This window comes from Caloenas nicobarica, chromosome 17 (assembly GCF_036013445.1).
Source record: "Caloenas nicobarica isolate bCalNic1 chromosome 17, bCalNic1.hap1, whole genome shotgun sequence".
Classification (NCBI taxonomy): Eukaryota; Metazoa; Chordata; class Aves; order Columbiformes; family Columbidae; genus Caloenas; species Caloenas nicobarica.
The window spans coordinates 1664140-1681209 of NC_088261.1; the positions used below are offsets into that span (position 1 = coordinate 1664140).

The following is a 17070-nucleotide window of genomic DNA, read 5'->3' on the forward strand; positions in this document are numbered from 1 at the left end:
GAGTCCAACTAACCCCATGACAACAGTCAACCCCTCCTTCCATCAAACCCTTTCCAAAGCTGCCCTTTGGGGAAGAAAAAAAGATGTTGAGTGGGATCTATCTGCAGCTGCTCCAAGAACACAACAAACGTGGTTTGAATATAACTTCCAGCTTAAATGGGACTCAGAGCGTCTGTGGCGAGATGCTAACTTGTAAGAGTCACTTTAAGAGTCCACGGGAGCCCCTTCGTTTTGTGTACGGGAGTGAAAAAGTTGTTCCAGATCCAGCAGACAGCATATCAATCCACCAAGAAAGCTGGGAGCCAGTACCAGTAAATCAAAGTGTGCCTTTCTGTTAATACTCTCTCATACGTTCTCATTTTATACATCCCTTCACCCAGTCAGAAAGTAGCCCTGGAGTATTTAGCTCCATTCAGGGATAGCACTGCCATGTATCAAAGTGTCAGGAGACCCACCAGAGATGAAATCTGTCCTACTGCTCTCCAGCCACAAAAATCAATTTTGTCAATGCCCGTGGTTACGGAGGAAGGGGCCGTGCTGCTGGGACCCCCGGGGTGCGGGGTGCCACGCGGGGACACCGTGGCTTCTGTGCTCGCCCGTCGCGGTCACTTCAGCATATCTACAGCAAGTACATTGAGTACGATGGTCAGGGATGGGAACCTCAAAAATTGGGGCGAATCTCCCAGGATTTTCACTCCATCGCAGTATGTTCACGGCACCTTGCAGGGCTCGATGGGGCACTGCCGTGGCAATGCTGTGTACACACCGTATGCAACCACAGAGCATCGTTGTCGGGATGTACCAGCACGAGACATGCACCGCATGCACAGGACACGGCTGAAATTCAGAGTCCATTCCAAAGCTGGAAATTAACTACTTTTTCCCCTCAATTAAATCTGAGGGTCTGGCATGATAGGAATATCGTCAGTATGCGAGCTTTTAATTTTCCATGTGTCTCCACAGGCTGTATGAAATGCTCACACAGAAAAGCTGAAACAACGCTGGTGGTTGAACCACGGGGAGCAGAGCAAATGCAAAGCTGTCAAATATTAGGACAGTTCCCCTGTCACCGGAGAGTCACCATGTGTGTCACCACCGCACACAACGGGCCCGGCGCCCAGCGCACTGGACGCATTATGCAAATACAACGGAGAGGAATCAAACCTCTTTTATTTTAATAGCTGTACATAATGAAAAGTATCTTTATCAGGTACACGCTTTTATCCCGACATTCGCATGAAGAGGGGAAATTTTCACTCCTTTCAAACGACTGTGGGACAGGAGTTAAGCTACAGGTCAAAATGGCACTAAATACGCTGGCCTGAGAACAATACTTCTCATTCAAATCCACAAGCCAGCCACTTGCACTAGTCATCCCCAGCAATTAATCCCCCAAGAAACACGTTTGATTAAATCTTTTCAAGCAAATCCTTTGCTTTGCTTTTGTTAGTTCACTTCTTGTCAACATCTATTAAAATATGCCTTTAATTCTCCCACAATCTTAAAAAACACCGATTCCACTGTCTTCAACTTTAATCAACTGTATGGCCGGCATTTTTCATTTCATAATAATGTGCTGTTTGGAATTCAAGAGGCAGGCTCAACATCAATCATTCGGCAAGAATTTTTCCACTGCAATAAATATGCAAATGAGGAAAGCCAGTCAGTCGTATTTCAGGCCCGACTTGCTAGTGTTTTAAAAAAGACACAAATTTATTAATTGCCGTTGGCCAGCGGAATCCTATTACTTTGGGCATTGATTACAAAGCTGTGTGAGTGATTATTGTGCAACTCGCAGGCTATCCAGGCATGAGGAAAAATTATTAAAGCAAGGCAGAGATTATCAACTCAGAATAACAATAAGCCTTAACATTTTAGGCCTCTAACTTCTTCAACAAAGAATTACGCCAGAGCTCCAGTGTATCATAATTCTGAAGTCTGTCAGTATTACTTTTGGAGCTTGCTCTATATTCCCAACAGCAGAGAACGTTACCAGCCAGGGAAAGGCGGAGGGAATTCCTCCAGGTATCGCATCTTAAACATGGGGCTTTGGCCAACACCTCGTCTGTAATTCCTGCGGCATAACTGACTGCAGGAGGAACAATACGGTGCAGGCAGGACTGTCGCTGTCCGCAGATTTGCACCCCTGTACGTCCTGGTGCCCCAAACCCAAGACAGTACAGAAATAAAAGGCTACTGTAAGTGTAAAACAGAAGCTACAAGAGCCAGTCTAGACTAAATTATAGGCTGGCTGCGAGCCCCCTGGCAGCAGAGAGTGATCTGATTGTTTTGAGAAGTGGTGTAGTTATGGATACGATTCTCACGGCCTTCAGCTGAATCTTAGCACAAAGCACTTGTAAACCTGTCCAGGTTATTTTAGGAAATTGCGGGTGTAACATTCCCTTCAAGCTTCCCGAAACACTGAGTTTGTGGGATTTTATCAAGTGATAGCAGGAAACAGGCCGACTTTTCTGCTGATTGCAATGAAAGGGTTTGCTCCATAGCGAAGGCCCAATTTGCTGGTTCCATTGGAATGCAAATGATGCGAAAGCCTTTGCAGAGGGGAAAATTGTATTCCTGCAGCACAAAGGAGCCAATGCTGCAAACCCTTTCACACAGGCAGTTCAGCTGACTCCCAGAGTCATAGAACGGACTCAATTTAGCCCTTTCACTCTAATATTACTGCATTTGACAGTAAGGACAACAGGATCAGACACAGATGAGTTTGCTAAAAGTAAAGAAAATAACTAGATGGAACAACAGAATAAAAGGCTTGGTATTGAAGGATTTTATTAGTGGGGACTGGGGGAGGGGGAAAGCTGAGAAGGGAGAGAAAGAAACACTTCCATGAAGTTCATGCTCTGCTGATTTGCCTCAACCATCATCTTTTGATATCAGCCCAAACCAGGGAGGGGACGGGGCTCTTTAAAATGAGATTTATAAAAACTGATGTTTTACATTACTGTAAATGTAAAGTAGCTGCCAGCATGCATTCCCATCTCTGCCAGGCAGGAATCCCCAAGTACATGTGCAAGAATGACAAAGGAAGAAGAAATGTGAAATTTCATAGTTACCTAGATATTAAGGCCAGAAGGGAACATTAGCCCATCTAGACTGACCTCCCCATATAATACCAGGCCATTAATTACATTTATCATGACAAGCACTGAGTTTCCATCTCCAGGTAACCAATTGCCAATTAATCCAAGTTAGCTGACATTTGCACATGCTTGTCTGGGTGCTTCACAAGCCTTTGTTTCCCTGCATCTTGTTTGTAGAGTATACATGCTAACATGCACAAGTATTTAGCTAAACTCAATTTAATTAGCTATTAATTATTTCGGGAAACTTAAGCGTAGGCAAACCTATGTGATGTGTTTAAAGTGTGGTGTAATCCTACAGTTCAGAATTCGGGTCTATCAGGTCAACGACAGACTTTTCTACCATTTCTTGCACTAGAATTTAAGACAGTTTTAAAATAAACCTCACACACCAACAGTGTCCAACACATATGGCTATGGAGATCACCTATACAATGGGAGCACTTCAATTTTCCCACATCTGTACAAGAGAAGCAGACAAAAATTCTGCTCGAAAGGACTAAATACCACAAGCTAAAAGCCTTGGCACTCAGTGGGGAAGGGCAAGAGGTTTTTATCTTAGTAGAGCCCAAAACTGCATGTCAAATAAATATCCTGCACTTCTCCACTACCTCCCACACAGAATTTCTGAACAATTCACAGACATTAACAAGCCACAAAATACTTTCCTGGTGCCTCGCACAGTCCAAGTTCTGCACGTGCACAAAACGTCACAGCCCCCATTACCCAACCAAACGTGTGCCAACCAACCACAGACCCAGAACCCAGACCTGAGCCTTTGGCGAAACCTTCTCACTTCATCTCTCTTCCCTCTCACTCACCGACACAGGTGCAGAACGGCCACACGTGAGCCGGGAGCTCATCACCCTCACCGAGCCCAGTTCTTACCTACAGCTCTCCACAGCATCAGATCATTACAACGACATTGACAAAAAAGGGTCTGATTCATTCATTTATTCTAGTCGAGAGAAAAGCCTTCATTAATGTCAACAGGCTCTGGCTCAGTCCCAAAGAGTTGAATAGATTCTTCATTAGATCAGAGAGGAAAGGTGAAATTTGGGGACACCTGCATCCACATCCACTTATATCAAATTCAACCCTGCATGAATTGACAATCACGATGTTTTTTGTATCCATAAAGTGTCTAGGCTAATACAATTCAATTAAAATGAACTACCAGTTTTAAGCGGGCTAGATCTGATCACAGTAATTTACACTCAGGCTTGAAACCCAGTTCTGCTGCCACACATTTGTGCAGGCTCCCAGTAAAATCTTCAAAGCAAGGATATATTTAAGTGCATGATCTTGCCTAGCACCAATTAATCCTGTAACTGCTCTATGCCTCTGGAAACAGTGTAATCTGCCTGTGCCCCGGTTCCTCCCCCGCTCTGCATTAACGCATTAGCATCCCCAGATGTACAGACGGACACATTTGCGTTTTAGAAGTGATCCACGAATAGAGATTATAAGAAAATCACAACAAAATTACAAGTGAATTATTGGCAGTCGATTCTTGCAGGCTTCTCTGAAAAACCCCGAGCCTGCGTCAATAAGGCACATTTTATCTGACAGCTTTTCTCTAACCAGATGTGTAAAACAACAAGCAGGTGCAGGCGAGGAGCGAGGTAGAGCCCATCACACCGAGCACAACCTGAACTGACACGTCCTCCCTCGCTGGAAGCAGAACAGGCTCCCTGGTATCTAAAGCAGCCCGATCTTATTCAAAGTTAGCCAATGCTTAATCAGCTTCTTCCACATGACTTACCTGCATGGTGTATAGAATGTCAGTAATTTTTTAAAGATCAGGAATCAGAGAAACAGAACCCAGCAAAAATCCTCTATTAAAAAGACACTGAGAACATGCAACTGAACAGATACTAAATAGTACCTTTCCCTCTGTCTTGAGTCTCTTTTCAGCAAAATCTTACAGAACCAACCCAGAAGAAAATAGATATTCAGTGTGAAGCATTCATACAGAAACATTTAACATGCAAGAACGTAAAAGCAGAAAACACATGGCATCTTTGGAGGTCTCCTGCTGGCAAGGAATGTAAGTGGGGTTCTTAATCACATCCTGAGGAGCTCTTGTCCACAAATGTGCTGTTCAGTCACAAGCCACAAATATCTGTCATGGGGAGCAGCAAAGCAACCTGGTGCACCAAGAGCCCAGCTCAGGCAATTATTATAAAGGTCCAGCCCCTCACCAGCACACCCACTACAAATACACCCATTTCCACCCCAGAAACAGACATTTCTGAGCCAGTCTAAGTATTTGGATTGGACTTTTTAGGAGCAAGGAGTCAATATCTCCTTCATTTCCCAGGCAGCACCACATACCCGGCTTTATGCAGTCCCAGGCAAGTCTGTGAAGTTTTGTAAGAGTTCCTTTTAGCTCTGCTTTTCAATAAAACATAATTAAATAGCAGCTGTTGGCTAGCTGCACCTGAGACATACAACACCTTACAGGAGTAACTCACCAATGTGTAATACAACTCTTGGGAAGTGAAATCAGATATATATGAAAACATAGATATATATGAAAACATATACAACTACTCATCTGTTTTAAGTCTTGCAATTTCCATCAGCATCCTGCCTTCTGCAAGAGCCTCACCTGCATTTCTCTGTTTTTAATTTCTCATCTCCTCAACTAAAAGCTGAAAATAACAGATTACACTATTTAAAAGCTAAAAGCTCTTTTTGTGAAGCATAAAGTATTGCTGTCTAACTACCAGTCACCGAAACATTCTCAGCTTAGTATTTTTAACAAAAATTGTGAAGAGAAAGTAATTAAAATAGCGAGGACAGAGCTACATGACCGTACCAGGAAGCCCAGCTACCCAGGGCACATACGACAGCTTCTGTTAACTGAGTGATATAGTTTCTTAAAGCTCTTGTTGCCACTCTGTCCCCCAATTAGCTGTATTTTTTTGGTCACTGAATCAAGATTTAACATAACAAGCCCCAAACCTAGGAACTATTTAATTCCTGACACCGGACGCGGCTTCACTGATGTTGCTTCCACCTCTTCTTTGGCTCTGTCTTGCCCTTGAGGTAATTTTTCATGACATTTTCATGAGATCCACTTCTAACCTTCCTCCCCTTTGAAAACATACATAGAAAAATGAATGGCAGGCATGCAATCTGTGCAGAGACACAGCACAGAAACTTGCACCTTGCGCTCTTTTTCTATGTAAATAATGCAAGGATCCTGCGGGAACATGCCAGGGATTGGAATTTTTAATTAATGGGTCTCTTTAATGTGCAAATCAGGAGCAGATTGCAAATTCTGACTTGCATTGATTATGAAAAACATTAATTGAACGTGCAAGACCCCAAACAGAGGCAACATCTCAAGCCCTGGACTAGACTGGAAGATATGGGGCAAGAGAATACAAATGTATCTTGAAAAACCAGACCACTCCAGGCGACCGCACGTCGGCAACACAGGCTGTGGAGTTCACGTGTGCAGCCTCCAAAACCACCCAGACTTTCTCCATGGATACAAAACAGGAATAAACATGAGCTCCACGACCACAGTTGGGTCTCCAATTTGTATGTAAAAAGAGTGACAGAAAAAGGTCTGCAATACAATTAAAGATTAAAAAAAAAAAAGAAAAAAGAAAGAAAAGGTAAGATGGTGCAAACAAAGCAATGCTGTCTCTTTAAACAGAAATTCATCCTATATAAATTATGGCCATAAACTTTTCCTGCAGTGCAGCCTAATTAATTCTTGTTCTATACACAAAGGGAAATGCTGGGTGACAAATGGGTGTGAAGCCTGAAAGCTGCCAGGTCTGCAAAACATTTTCTACTTCAATTTATAAGCAATTTTGCAGTAAATCATCCACCAGAACCTGAGATCTCAGGAATCCAAGACTGTCCAAGACACGTTGCACCATTAAAAAAACAAATATTTCAGAGAAGATTACAAAAATAATAAATTAAACATTTGAAGTTTTGTAACCTCGAATCTCAAAATCTGGAAAACAAGCACGACCTTACCGTTTTTGCTCAGAATTGGCTTTAAGTACAGAACATTGCTGCCTATTCTTTAACACAATTGTACTCAAACCCTTCAGGAATTTCCCTACCACCACTGGCTGCACGCAGAGTGGTCACAAGTGGGAGACGCCAAAGAGGCAAATATAGAAAGGACTGTTTTCCATTTAAAAAAAAAAAAAAATCATCCTTCTTGCGAGCACAGAGCAGAAATTTCCTGAGTAATGGAAAGACTTGGGATATACTCTTGAACACCAAACTATTTCCTCCTATTCAATGAAGGTGATGAAAGCATGCCAAATGTATTTTTTGAATTTGGAAGGAAGTGCTGAGGCCTCCCTAGGAGTATCATCCAGTCCAGCACAGTGATGATGACATGATTATCCCAAATCCCATCCAAGATTGAAGCAGATTACATACAATGGAACCACCTCAACTCTCAGTATTTACGAAGTCCTGTCTTCAACTCAGTCTTAAACTTTCTCATGCACAATTCTTCTGCTTTTTCCTGTGTGGGGGACAGGATCCTACCCATAAGCTGGTAACACAAGTGGGATGAGAACTCAGGAGTCCACAAATGTTTACCCAGCCCACTACATCACATTCAGTAAAAAAGTTTCTTCTTATAGAAGCCATTAAACCACTTGATCAGCTAAAAAATAAGACTTTTATTGGAAGCTGATTTATAGTGAGATTTTTTTCCTCCTCCTAAGTCAAGGTGCACCAATTCATGAAAGAACTTTAAATATATTATGATATATATTTTCAGAAAGGACTTAGTTTCACCTGAACTGGAGGTCACAGCCCTGTCATCCAGGCAGAAGCTCCGTGACAGAAGATGTAACAAGCTCAGACTACCCCGGGGTAAAGCTCCAGCTGCTGATTAGACGTGAATCCCTCTCGCAGGGCCCAACACAGCAAAGTGAGAGAGAAATGGGTCTTTGCCACATAACACCAACCACATCACTAGTCTTTCATTAGATCTTCACGCATAAAGTTACTCCTTATTTCACACTTGGCACTTTGCAACTTCTGGAAAGAGCATCTTTGCAAGGCAGTGAAAGATAGCTGCATTGGACAATACTGCAGCTCATTAAAAATTATTTGTATTGTAACCTACTTTACTGCACAATTACAACTTTTAAAAAATAGAAGTTAAGAAAGGAATGTAAATTGGGTCCCTTAGAGTACACAGGAAAACACTGAACAAGTGTAGTAGTACCAGAATGTTCCTAAATTCATTACTTCTGTCAGTCGGTTGCCCAGGTCACTCCACCTATATTTTCTTGTTGTCCTTACAGATGAAATACAGAACGTAAACCCAGGCTATCAGGAACATCAGAGTGTACTACTGCAACTTTCCTGCCCAGATTACGAGAAGAGGGCAGGGAGGGAATCACTGAGCCGTTATTAACAGTGGATTTTCCTTTACCGTTCTGGACAACTGAAAGATTAACCTCCCTGCTGTACTGTGTACAGTATTATACTCCACGTTCCTGGATGTATTTCGCTTATGGGAAATATCAAAATGTCAACCACTGTTTCTGTTAAAGGTCTTTAATGATATTGCATTTTAGACCTGTAATGAAACACAGTGCTTGGTGCAGTTTGTAATGCATCTCATTAAATATATTAATAACATGCATTTCACTGAAAGGTCAGCTTACTATTGTTGGGAGTTCGCCTTTTTTCCTAATCACTTCATTTAAAGCAGCAGAGCTAACTTAAAAAATATAAAGTACCTCACCTACTGTAACTCTCCCTAAGCTGATTAACTACCGCGTTCACATCAGCTATAAGCCACAAGGTAACAGTCAAAACTTGGTGAAGAGGCAAGATTCAAGGTCAGGTTTGATGACGGTGAAAGTTCCTAATCTACTTTTAAGACGACCTGGGATAGCCTGGTTAGGACAAATCTTTGCAGTCACTGACCCAGCAGAAAATCAGTACCACAAGGTGTCTGTGGACGAAGAAGCAGCCCAACCCTGCACCAAACAGCAATAACCAAAACAATTATTTCTAAGATCCAGCATGAAACCTAAATTTGACGAGGAATCCCCATAGAACTAGAAATAATAGCAGGGCCCAAGCTGAGGCTTACCAGCACTGCCTAAGTGACAAGAAACACTTTCTGTTTTGTTTCTCTTAGTGTGGTACCTAATGAATAAGGCATACAAGCCAACAGCTAATACTACAGACACGTCCAACTCAAAGCCATCACTTTCCCATTAATGCTTCCCAAAACAGGCAAAACATATTGGCTACAGCAGCGTCTACCCAAAGTAGAAAGATTAAAGAATTCTTACAGTTCTCGACAGCATTGTCAAATTCTTGTCCACCTTCCTTTCTGAAGAGCGGGTAAGTATCTGGCTGCGGAAGCCGGTTGGCTGTTAGGAGCGCCTTCTGCATCTTGATCCTCCCTTCCAATAGCAGATCCCACAGTGCTTCATAACAAAGAGAAAAGAAAACAATTATTCAGCAAGCCAGAGCACTGTTGATTTAACAGCACAGGCCCTCTGCTTTGGGCTATATTACTTGTGGTTAGGGCAAATCTCTGTATTCACTGACCCAGCACAAAATTGGTACGACAAGGTGTCTCTGGACAAAGCAGCATCCCACCCTATGATCCTGCCTGCAGTTCTGTGATCCACAAAGCCCCATCCCTTTGCTGTACTGTTGAAAAGGACATTCTGCAAATGGAGGTTGATAGTTTAATAGGACAGACAGAAAGAAATTACATTCATTATCACATTTTGAAAAGAAACAGAAGCGCTATCAGCATCACTGCTCAGCACTACTAGTGCAGATAGTCCCCATCCCCTCTAACACTACAAGTACATTCAGTACTGGTTCAATTAAGTCAGCAGATAAATACACTTCATAACACGGAATTTGGTACCAGCAGTGACGCCAGCTTGCACAGCAGACTTGGCAGAACATTTGCAAATGGGCAGGGCTGCTATAGCATGCACGTGCAGTATGCTAACAGCATGTTAACAGGCTGAAGTGGTTCCTAACGTGGCCAGTTTCTAAGCTGTCAGTGAGGCGAAAGTCTTGGCAAAATACAAAGCAAGAATGCACAAACCTAGCTGGTTCTTCACAGATTTGCCTTTTTCTACTTCTTCAGACTCTTGTCCTTTTGAGAATGTCATCACTCCCCCATCATCTTCACTGTCTTTGGTTTCCTTCACATTGTTGTGGTTTTCACTCTCATATTCCTCCTCGTGACTTCCTTCTTCCATGCTGGCATCATCTTCATCCTCATCTTCCCCCTCACTGCTTCCTGCATCATCCATCCCCTCTGCAAATTTCTCGAAGTCTGTGATATTCTGGAAACTGAACTTTGGTGCCTTAACCTTGACAGACACATCTGTCTCTTCATCATCTCCCAAGTCATCCTCCTGGTCACTGCCAGCACTGCTGGGCTTCTCCTTTGTCTTACTGCCTAAGCTGCCGTTCTCTTCTGAATCTTCACTGCCACTGTACCATTCATCTAATGCTTCATCAGCTAATAATTAAAAGAGAAAATGTTATTTACCTATCAGCAAAACATGCCACTTTGCAGTATGCATCATCAATAGCTACAGGTTTGGTCTATTTCAGCTCCAAACTCCATTTTATATGTGTATGATGTTACTCTCTGCTTTGGCTAAATAACGGAAACACAAGGCCATATCCACAAAAAGATCTCAGCTCCAATTTTCTGCAGCAATGATTAGGAGATCCATGGCTTAGCTTTCCCATGAAACAATGACATAATAAGCAATCAAAGTGGTCAGAATTTGCTATATACAAATTCTGTGTATACTTGTGGTCCCTGAGTTATACAGGCTTAAAAATGGGAGCTGTTTCTTTTCCTCCACACAATGTTCAGTCAGTGCACTGAGCTTCACCTTACACCTAGTCGTACTCATTCCTCGAGCTGTACAAGTGACCTCCTCTTTGGGATTTCCCCTTCCCTCGGGCCAAAAAATACGGCCTGGATTTCAGGAGGGCACTTCAAGATGTCCAACTGAACTGTACCTGTTTATCGCCCTGTAACGGGGACCTAAAGTTTGTCATCTAAGTTCAGATGGCACTAGCTCAGCTAACATGCTAGCATCAAATTTCAAGCACTCTAGTAAAGAGATTTCTTACCAGATCCCTCTTCAGACAGAGCATCTCCCCAGAGTTCTTCTTGTAAGGCTTTGCGAGATGTAGCTTTTCCACTGTACCTTTTATCAGCTTCCAAGAGAGAGGCTGAAGCTTTTTTCCGTATATTACCAACAGGTAAAATGTCATCTGCAGTTTCATCCTCAAATTTGTCAATCACTTTAGCAACTGTAGCTGGGGGAAAAAAAGGGAGACGGCATTTCTAAACGGGACTGAATTTCAGACTACAAGAGTGAGATGCAGGAAGGAGCCATGGAAAATTCCTCATGCTCTACAAATAAAAGTATACCGCAAAAGTGAGCTGGATGGCAACACAGCCTCACACAAGAGTCTGGCTTCCAGGCTTTGAGAGAGAGCAAGGCTCTTCCCTGCCTGGTGGAGGAAAGGCAGTACACCGATTTTCTGCAAAGGGGGAAAAGCTGCTGGGGAATCAAAGGCAGAGAAAAGGCCTAAAAGCTGGATTTTGTGTCGGTCAGCACCAGTCCTGCCTAGAAACTACTGAGTGAACTAATGCTTAAGATCTAGCAGGAGAGATAAGACAGTGCCAAGGGTATTTTTCAGAAAATGTTCCATGACTTCTCTGCGGCCAGATGTGCTCTCTTCCCTGCCAGGTTAACCTCTGCACAAGGAAGGGAGATCCTGCACCGACTGACCAATTCCAACCCCTCTGCCTGTACTCTGGACTTCTCCATATGCAGGTTTGGTACCACAGGGCTCACCTGCAATACACACGTGAATGTTCATTAACCCACACCAAAAATCCTGCTGAATTGTTTTTTCTTTTTGAATGAACACTGCCTACATTCACACTTTCTTCCCTGCCACTTCTTTATTTTAGGGAACCCGCACAAAGTGCTAGACAAACTAAGCCTATCCAAGCCCTCCCACAGATTTGCAAGGGTCTCGTAAGCAGTGATGTCCTCTGGGTGGAAGGCTCAGTAAAGCTGAACGCCTTCACACACTTCACACTTACAGATTAAACAAGGAAAAATGCAATTCAGGTGCACTTTGGCCTCTTGCTATATGCATGAGCCACATAAATATGTAAACATTTTAGAATGGCTAAACAGAGAAAATAATTTAACTGTGGTTATTACCCTCTTTCATACCGATCTCCTCCAGGACACAGGAACAGAGCAGTCCAGCAAAGAGAACACATCATACCATCCCTCCTCTCCCTCCTTATTGTCATTCATGAGCAAGACACCCTGTATGCGAAATTACAGGGTTAGCTTTGTTCAACCAATTGAGTGATCCAACTGGCTGAACATCGCAAAGTGCTCTTTTAATGTGTGTTTGGAAATGTTAATGCCTCACATACAGTGTTTACTTGAGGCAGGGGGAAGCAAAAAAAATCTCCTGCTCATAATCAAAGCAACAAGATCTGGTCTAAATACAGTCACTCCAGCTACAAGAGGATGGCGAGACGCTTGGCCCCAAGGAACAACTGGGCAAGAGAGGCAGATGCAGAATGACCTGTGACACTCGACGGATCTTCTGGCGTCCTCCGTCTTGGCATCACTAAAGCATGAAGTCTGAAACTAAATCATGATTACTAACATGGGAAAATGCCTCTGCTGACTACATTAATTTCTCCAATGGTCACTAAGGTGTTGCTTACAAGATACTATTGCTCTTATCTACACTGGTGTATGCTAGCTGGCACGTTTACCACGACTGGAGCCAACCGCTGTCAGCGCGTGAGAGTTAACGCGTTCTCTCGAGAGGTGAATGCAGGAGCTTGTGCCAGTTGTGCTCTAGACACGGGTCCTGCCCATGGCTTGGCTGGTCTGCTGGCCAGCAGGGAAACTGCTCTGGAGACGCTAAGTCAATGGCAGGAACTCAAGGAAACTGAGAAGATGACACAGCCACCTATATGTCGTGGGGAAAGGAACAAACTTCTCAAAATTCACAACTAAGGCAAAAGAGCTCGATTTAAAAGGTAAGTTGAATACTGGTCACCGCCAAGCATCAAAAGAGACACGTGCAGTGCGCTGTGGCCTGATCTGAGTGCACCGTGCGGTGCAACGTGCCAGCCGGTGTCACCAGCAACAGCAAGGGCTGCGCTCCAGTGTCGAGGAAGCAGCTCTGCCCCGACACTGTGCTTTTATGCCCCTTTTCCTGGAGATTTCCAGCCGATCCGCTCCCAGCCGGCTCTGCACAGCCTGGCCTGTGGCGGGGCCTGCGGCGGGGCAGCCCGGCCTGGGCAGCCCTGGGGGAACGTGGCGCTGACGGAACTCCAGCCTCGGCCCTGAGGGAACCCCGGCCCTGAGGTGACTCTGGTCCCTGAGGTGACTCCGGTCCCTGAGGGAACCCCGGCCCTGAGGGAACCCCGGCCCTGAGGGAACCCCGGCCCTGAGGGAACTCTGGTCCCTGAGGGGACTCCGGTCCCTGAGGGAACCCCGGCCCTGAGGGAACCCCGGCCCTGAGGGGACTCTGGTCCCTGAGGGGACCCCGGGCCTGAGGGAACCCCGGCCCTGAGGGGACTCTGGTCCCTGAGGTGACCCCGGCCCTGAGGGAACCCCGGCCCTGAGGGAACCCCGGCCCTGAGGGGACTCCGGTCCCTGAGGGGACCCCGGGCCTGAGGGAACCCCGGCCCTGAGGGGACTCTGGTCCCTGAGGGGACCCCGGGCCTGAGGGAACCCCGGTCTCGCCACTGACCCGCCGGGCGCGGTGCGGCGGGTGGCGCCAGGCCGAGCGCCGCTGGCAGCGGGGCCGCCCGGGGGCACAGCGGGGCGGGCCAACCTCCGCCCGCGGCTCGGGGAGACCGAGGCGCCCAGCGAGGCTGAGGGGGCCCCGCGCCCGGGCCGAGCTCCCCCGCGGCGGCGCCACGTGCGGCCGGTCCGGCGGCGCCCGCTCCGGCCCAGCCCGCCCCCGCCGGCCGCGGGTGTTACACCCTCCTCCCGGCCTCCCTCACCTTCCTCCGCGTCGTCCTCGGGATCGCGCAGGCCGGGCCGCGGGTTGAGCAGCTCCTCCAGCTGCCGCGCTAAGGACGCCGCCATCTTGCCGCGGGAGGGAAGGAAGGAGAGAGGAAGGGGCGGGGCCACGGGGCGGGGCCTGCGGGCGGGGGCGTGGCCGGCGGCCCGGCCCGGGGCAGCACGGGACGGCTCTCGCAGGGTCCTGCCGCCCGCCGGCTGGGAGCGCGGGGTCCCGCGGGGCCCGGTGCCGGTTCCCGGGCGCGCAGGCGGGGAGAGCAGCCGCCGCAGGGCGGGAGGAGCCGGCCCGGCGGGTCTCAGGGCTTCGCCAGTGTCTGCCCTTCGTCTGGGCTGAGGTGCGTGGGGTGCACAGCCCGGAATAATTGCAATAAATGGAAATATCCCCCCAGATACACCCAGCCGTGCCTGGGGAGGGTGGATGTGGCAGTCCCGCCATCCTCACGGGAGGAAGAATGATAACTGTGCACGTCGGGGATGTGCGAGCGGGCGTTCGCCCAGCGCTCCGAAGCTCAGCACCACTGGGGTAACAGCTATCGGTATAAAAGAAAAGTCCTGCTCTGTAACGCCAAATGTTACAGCTATTTCTTTAACTCAACGACACACCTTTGTTTAGCGCCACTGGCCGTGCCAAGCTGAATTAATTCTTTCCTCCTCCCAAACATTAAACATTTTGTGGCCTCTGTTGAAGCCGAGGTCCCTGTCACAGCAATGGGAGCTGAAAGGCAGGTCCTCGGTTAACCCCGGTCCTTGTGCACAAACGGATCCTTACACCAGATTTACTCCAGATGGATCCCTACACCAGAGTTGTACCAACCTACGCGAATCTGTACCAGCGCCACGGCTCCTGAGGGGCTTTTGCCAAACTCTGGCCTTGATGCAGCAGCAAAGCGATGCAGAAGTGACCTGCATTAAGGAGAACCAGCTCTTTTGGGCTCGGCAGCTTCTCCTGGCTGCTCGGGGGGTGAGGCGGCCCCAGAACACAAGGTTAGACCTGGAACTGGGGAACAGCAATAGCAGTCGGCACGTGTTTTGTTACAAGGGACACAAATCAGCACCTCAAGCCTGAGTCGCAGACGTCGGTCTGGACTCCAGACACCCCTAAGGAGCAGCTGCGGGGGCTCAGCTTGGGCTCCGGGTTTGGGCTCAGCCTGGGCTCCGGGTTTGGGCTCAGCCTGGGCTCCAGGTTTGGGCTCGGCCTGGGCTCCGGGTTTGGGCTCGGCCTGGGCTCCGGGTTTGGGCTCGGCCTGGGCTCTGGGTTTGGGCTCGGCCTGGGCTCCGGGTTTGGGCTCGGCCTGGGCTCCGGGTTTGGGCTCGGCCTGGGCTCTGGGTTTGGGCTCGGCCTGGGCTCCGGGTTTGGGCTCGGCCTGGGCTCCGGGTTTGGGCTCGGCCTGGGCTCTGGGTTTGGGCTCGGCCTGGGCTCCGGGTTTGGGCTCGGCCTGGGCTCCGGGTTTGGGCTCGGCCTGGGCTCCGGTTTTGGGCTCGGCCTGGGCTCCGGGTTTGGGCTCAGCCTGGGCTCCGGGTTTGGGCTTTGCCCGGCCAGCCTTGCAGTTTCGCCTGTGACGGCGCCAGCGGCGAGCTGTGAACTTGACCCCCGCTCAGAGATGAACGGTGTCCGTCTGCTTGCCCATCCCCTTCTCGTCAACGCAAGACTCTTCCCCGCTCCTCATCGGTTTTGAAATGCTCTCAGATTTGCTCCAGCCGGGGTTTGTGATCAGGAGCGGAGGTGCGGGGCGGCAGCAGCGTGTGCAGTGCAGGCAGTGCGGTTCTCCTACAGAGGGCAGAGGAATATCATTAATTAGCAGCGGCGCTCACCGCGACCCACCAACCTGGGCTGGGGGCTTGGAGCCCTGAGGGGCACCCAGGGAGGGGACGACTGGAAAAAACCAAATCTCAGCCCCTCTCAAACACCCTCCGACTCTCCCTATAGGTCTGAATGATACTGTGTGAAGACAATACACTGTGAAGACAACATGCACTTCGATTTATATAAAAACTAATGTTTACTAAAAATGCACGTTTCCATTGCAAGGAAACCCCTTGGATTTTATGCTGTTCAGTATTTCAATCCTATTTCGACTTTTCATACCTTCTATTTATGATCGTGGTATGATTGACAGCTATAATGCTCTGCATTATATATTACATGGGTTTGCCATTGCTGCAGCAATGCAAAATTAGGCACTGCTACCGTATTTTTTACTAAGACATAGTTTTATAAAACAGGTGATGTTTTATCAGGTGTCTTCCCTGGCTTTTTTTTTTTCCTTTGAGTTTGTAGGTATTTTGTTTCCAGAGTAAAAGGTGCCATTATAAACCAAGGGAGGAGCCTGGAGAAATAAATCTATAGAAAATTAAGTGGCAGAAACAAGTGGTTACCCGAACAGTTATTTAGGAGTAACTAACCACTCACTTAATCACAGAACTAGTGCCAAGCCCCCCCTACATAATTGCATTTTCCAACCTCTGCACACCTGCAGAGTGAAAAAGGGATGTTCTCTACCCTGACCCAACAAACAATAAATAGCCCTGTTAATAAAGGGAGAGAGGCATTTAGTGATGGTTAAATAAAACATGCCCTATATAATTAATAAAAAATACACAGTGAGTTGCATTAGTCCCTTTAAGTGAAAAAAATGGGCTTCTGGAAGTCAACAGCGTTCTTGCCACTCACACCAGTGAGGTCGGGATTTCACCCACCGAGACCAATGGGACAATTGTTCAGGATAAATCCCCAATCCAGCAACGCATTAAAATTCACGTATGTACCACTGTGAACTGCAGAGGTTCTGTCAGAGCTTACAGACCCGTTTCTTCTCTGTCCTCGGTGCAAAACAAACCTCCCCCGGTGCTGGGACGCGCTCGGGTCGCCCCAGCTCCGC

General features: G+C 47.1%; 1 protein-coding gene across 4 annotated transcripts in view; it reads right to left on the reverse strand.

Moving 5' to 3' along the window:
* The window catches only part of AATF (apoptosis antagonizing transcription factor), a 46538-nt gene extending 32276 nt beyond the window's left edge, over positions 1-14262 (reverse strand). For all 4 annotated transcript variants that reach the window (XM_065646901.1, XM_065646900.1, XM_065646899.1 and 1 more), the window contains exons 1-4: positions 14173-14262; positions 11241-11429; positions 10189-10611; positions 9410-9547 (exon numbers count right to left, since the gene is read on the reverse strand). In XM_065646901.1, coding sequence (XP_065502973.1) covers positions 9410-9547; positions 10189-10611; positions 11241-11429; positions 14173-14257 — 835 coding nt within the window. In that variant the 5' untranslated portion in view covers positions 14258-14262. The remainder of the gene's footprint in view (positions 1-9409; positions 9548-10188; positions 10612-11240; positions 11430-14172) is intronic.
* Between the last annotated feature and the right edge of the window lie 2808 nt (positions 14263-17070).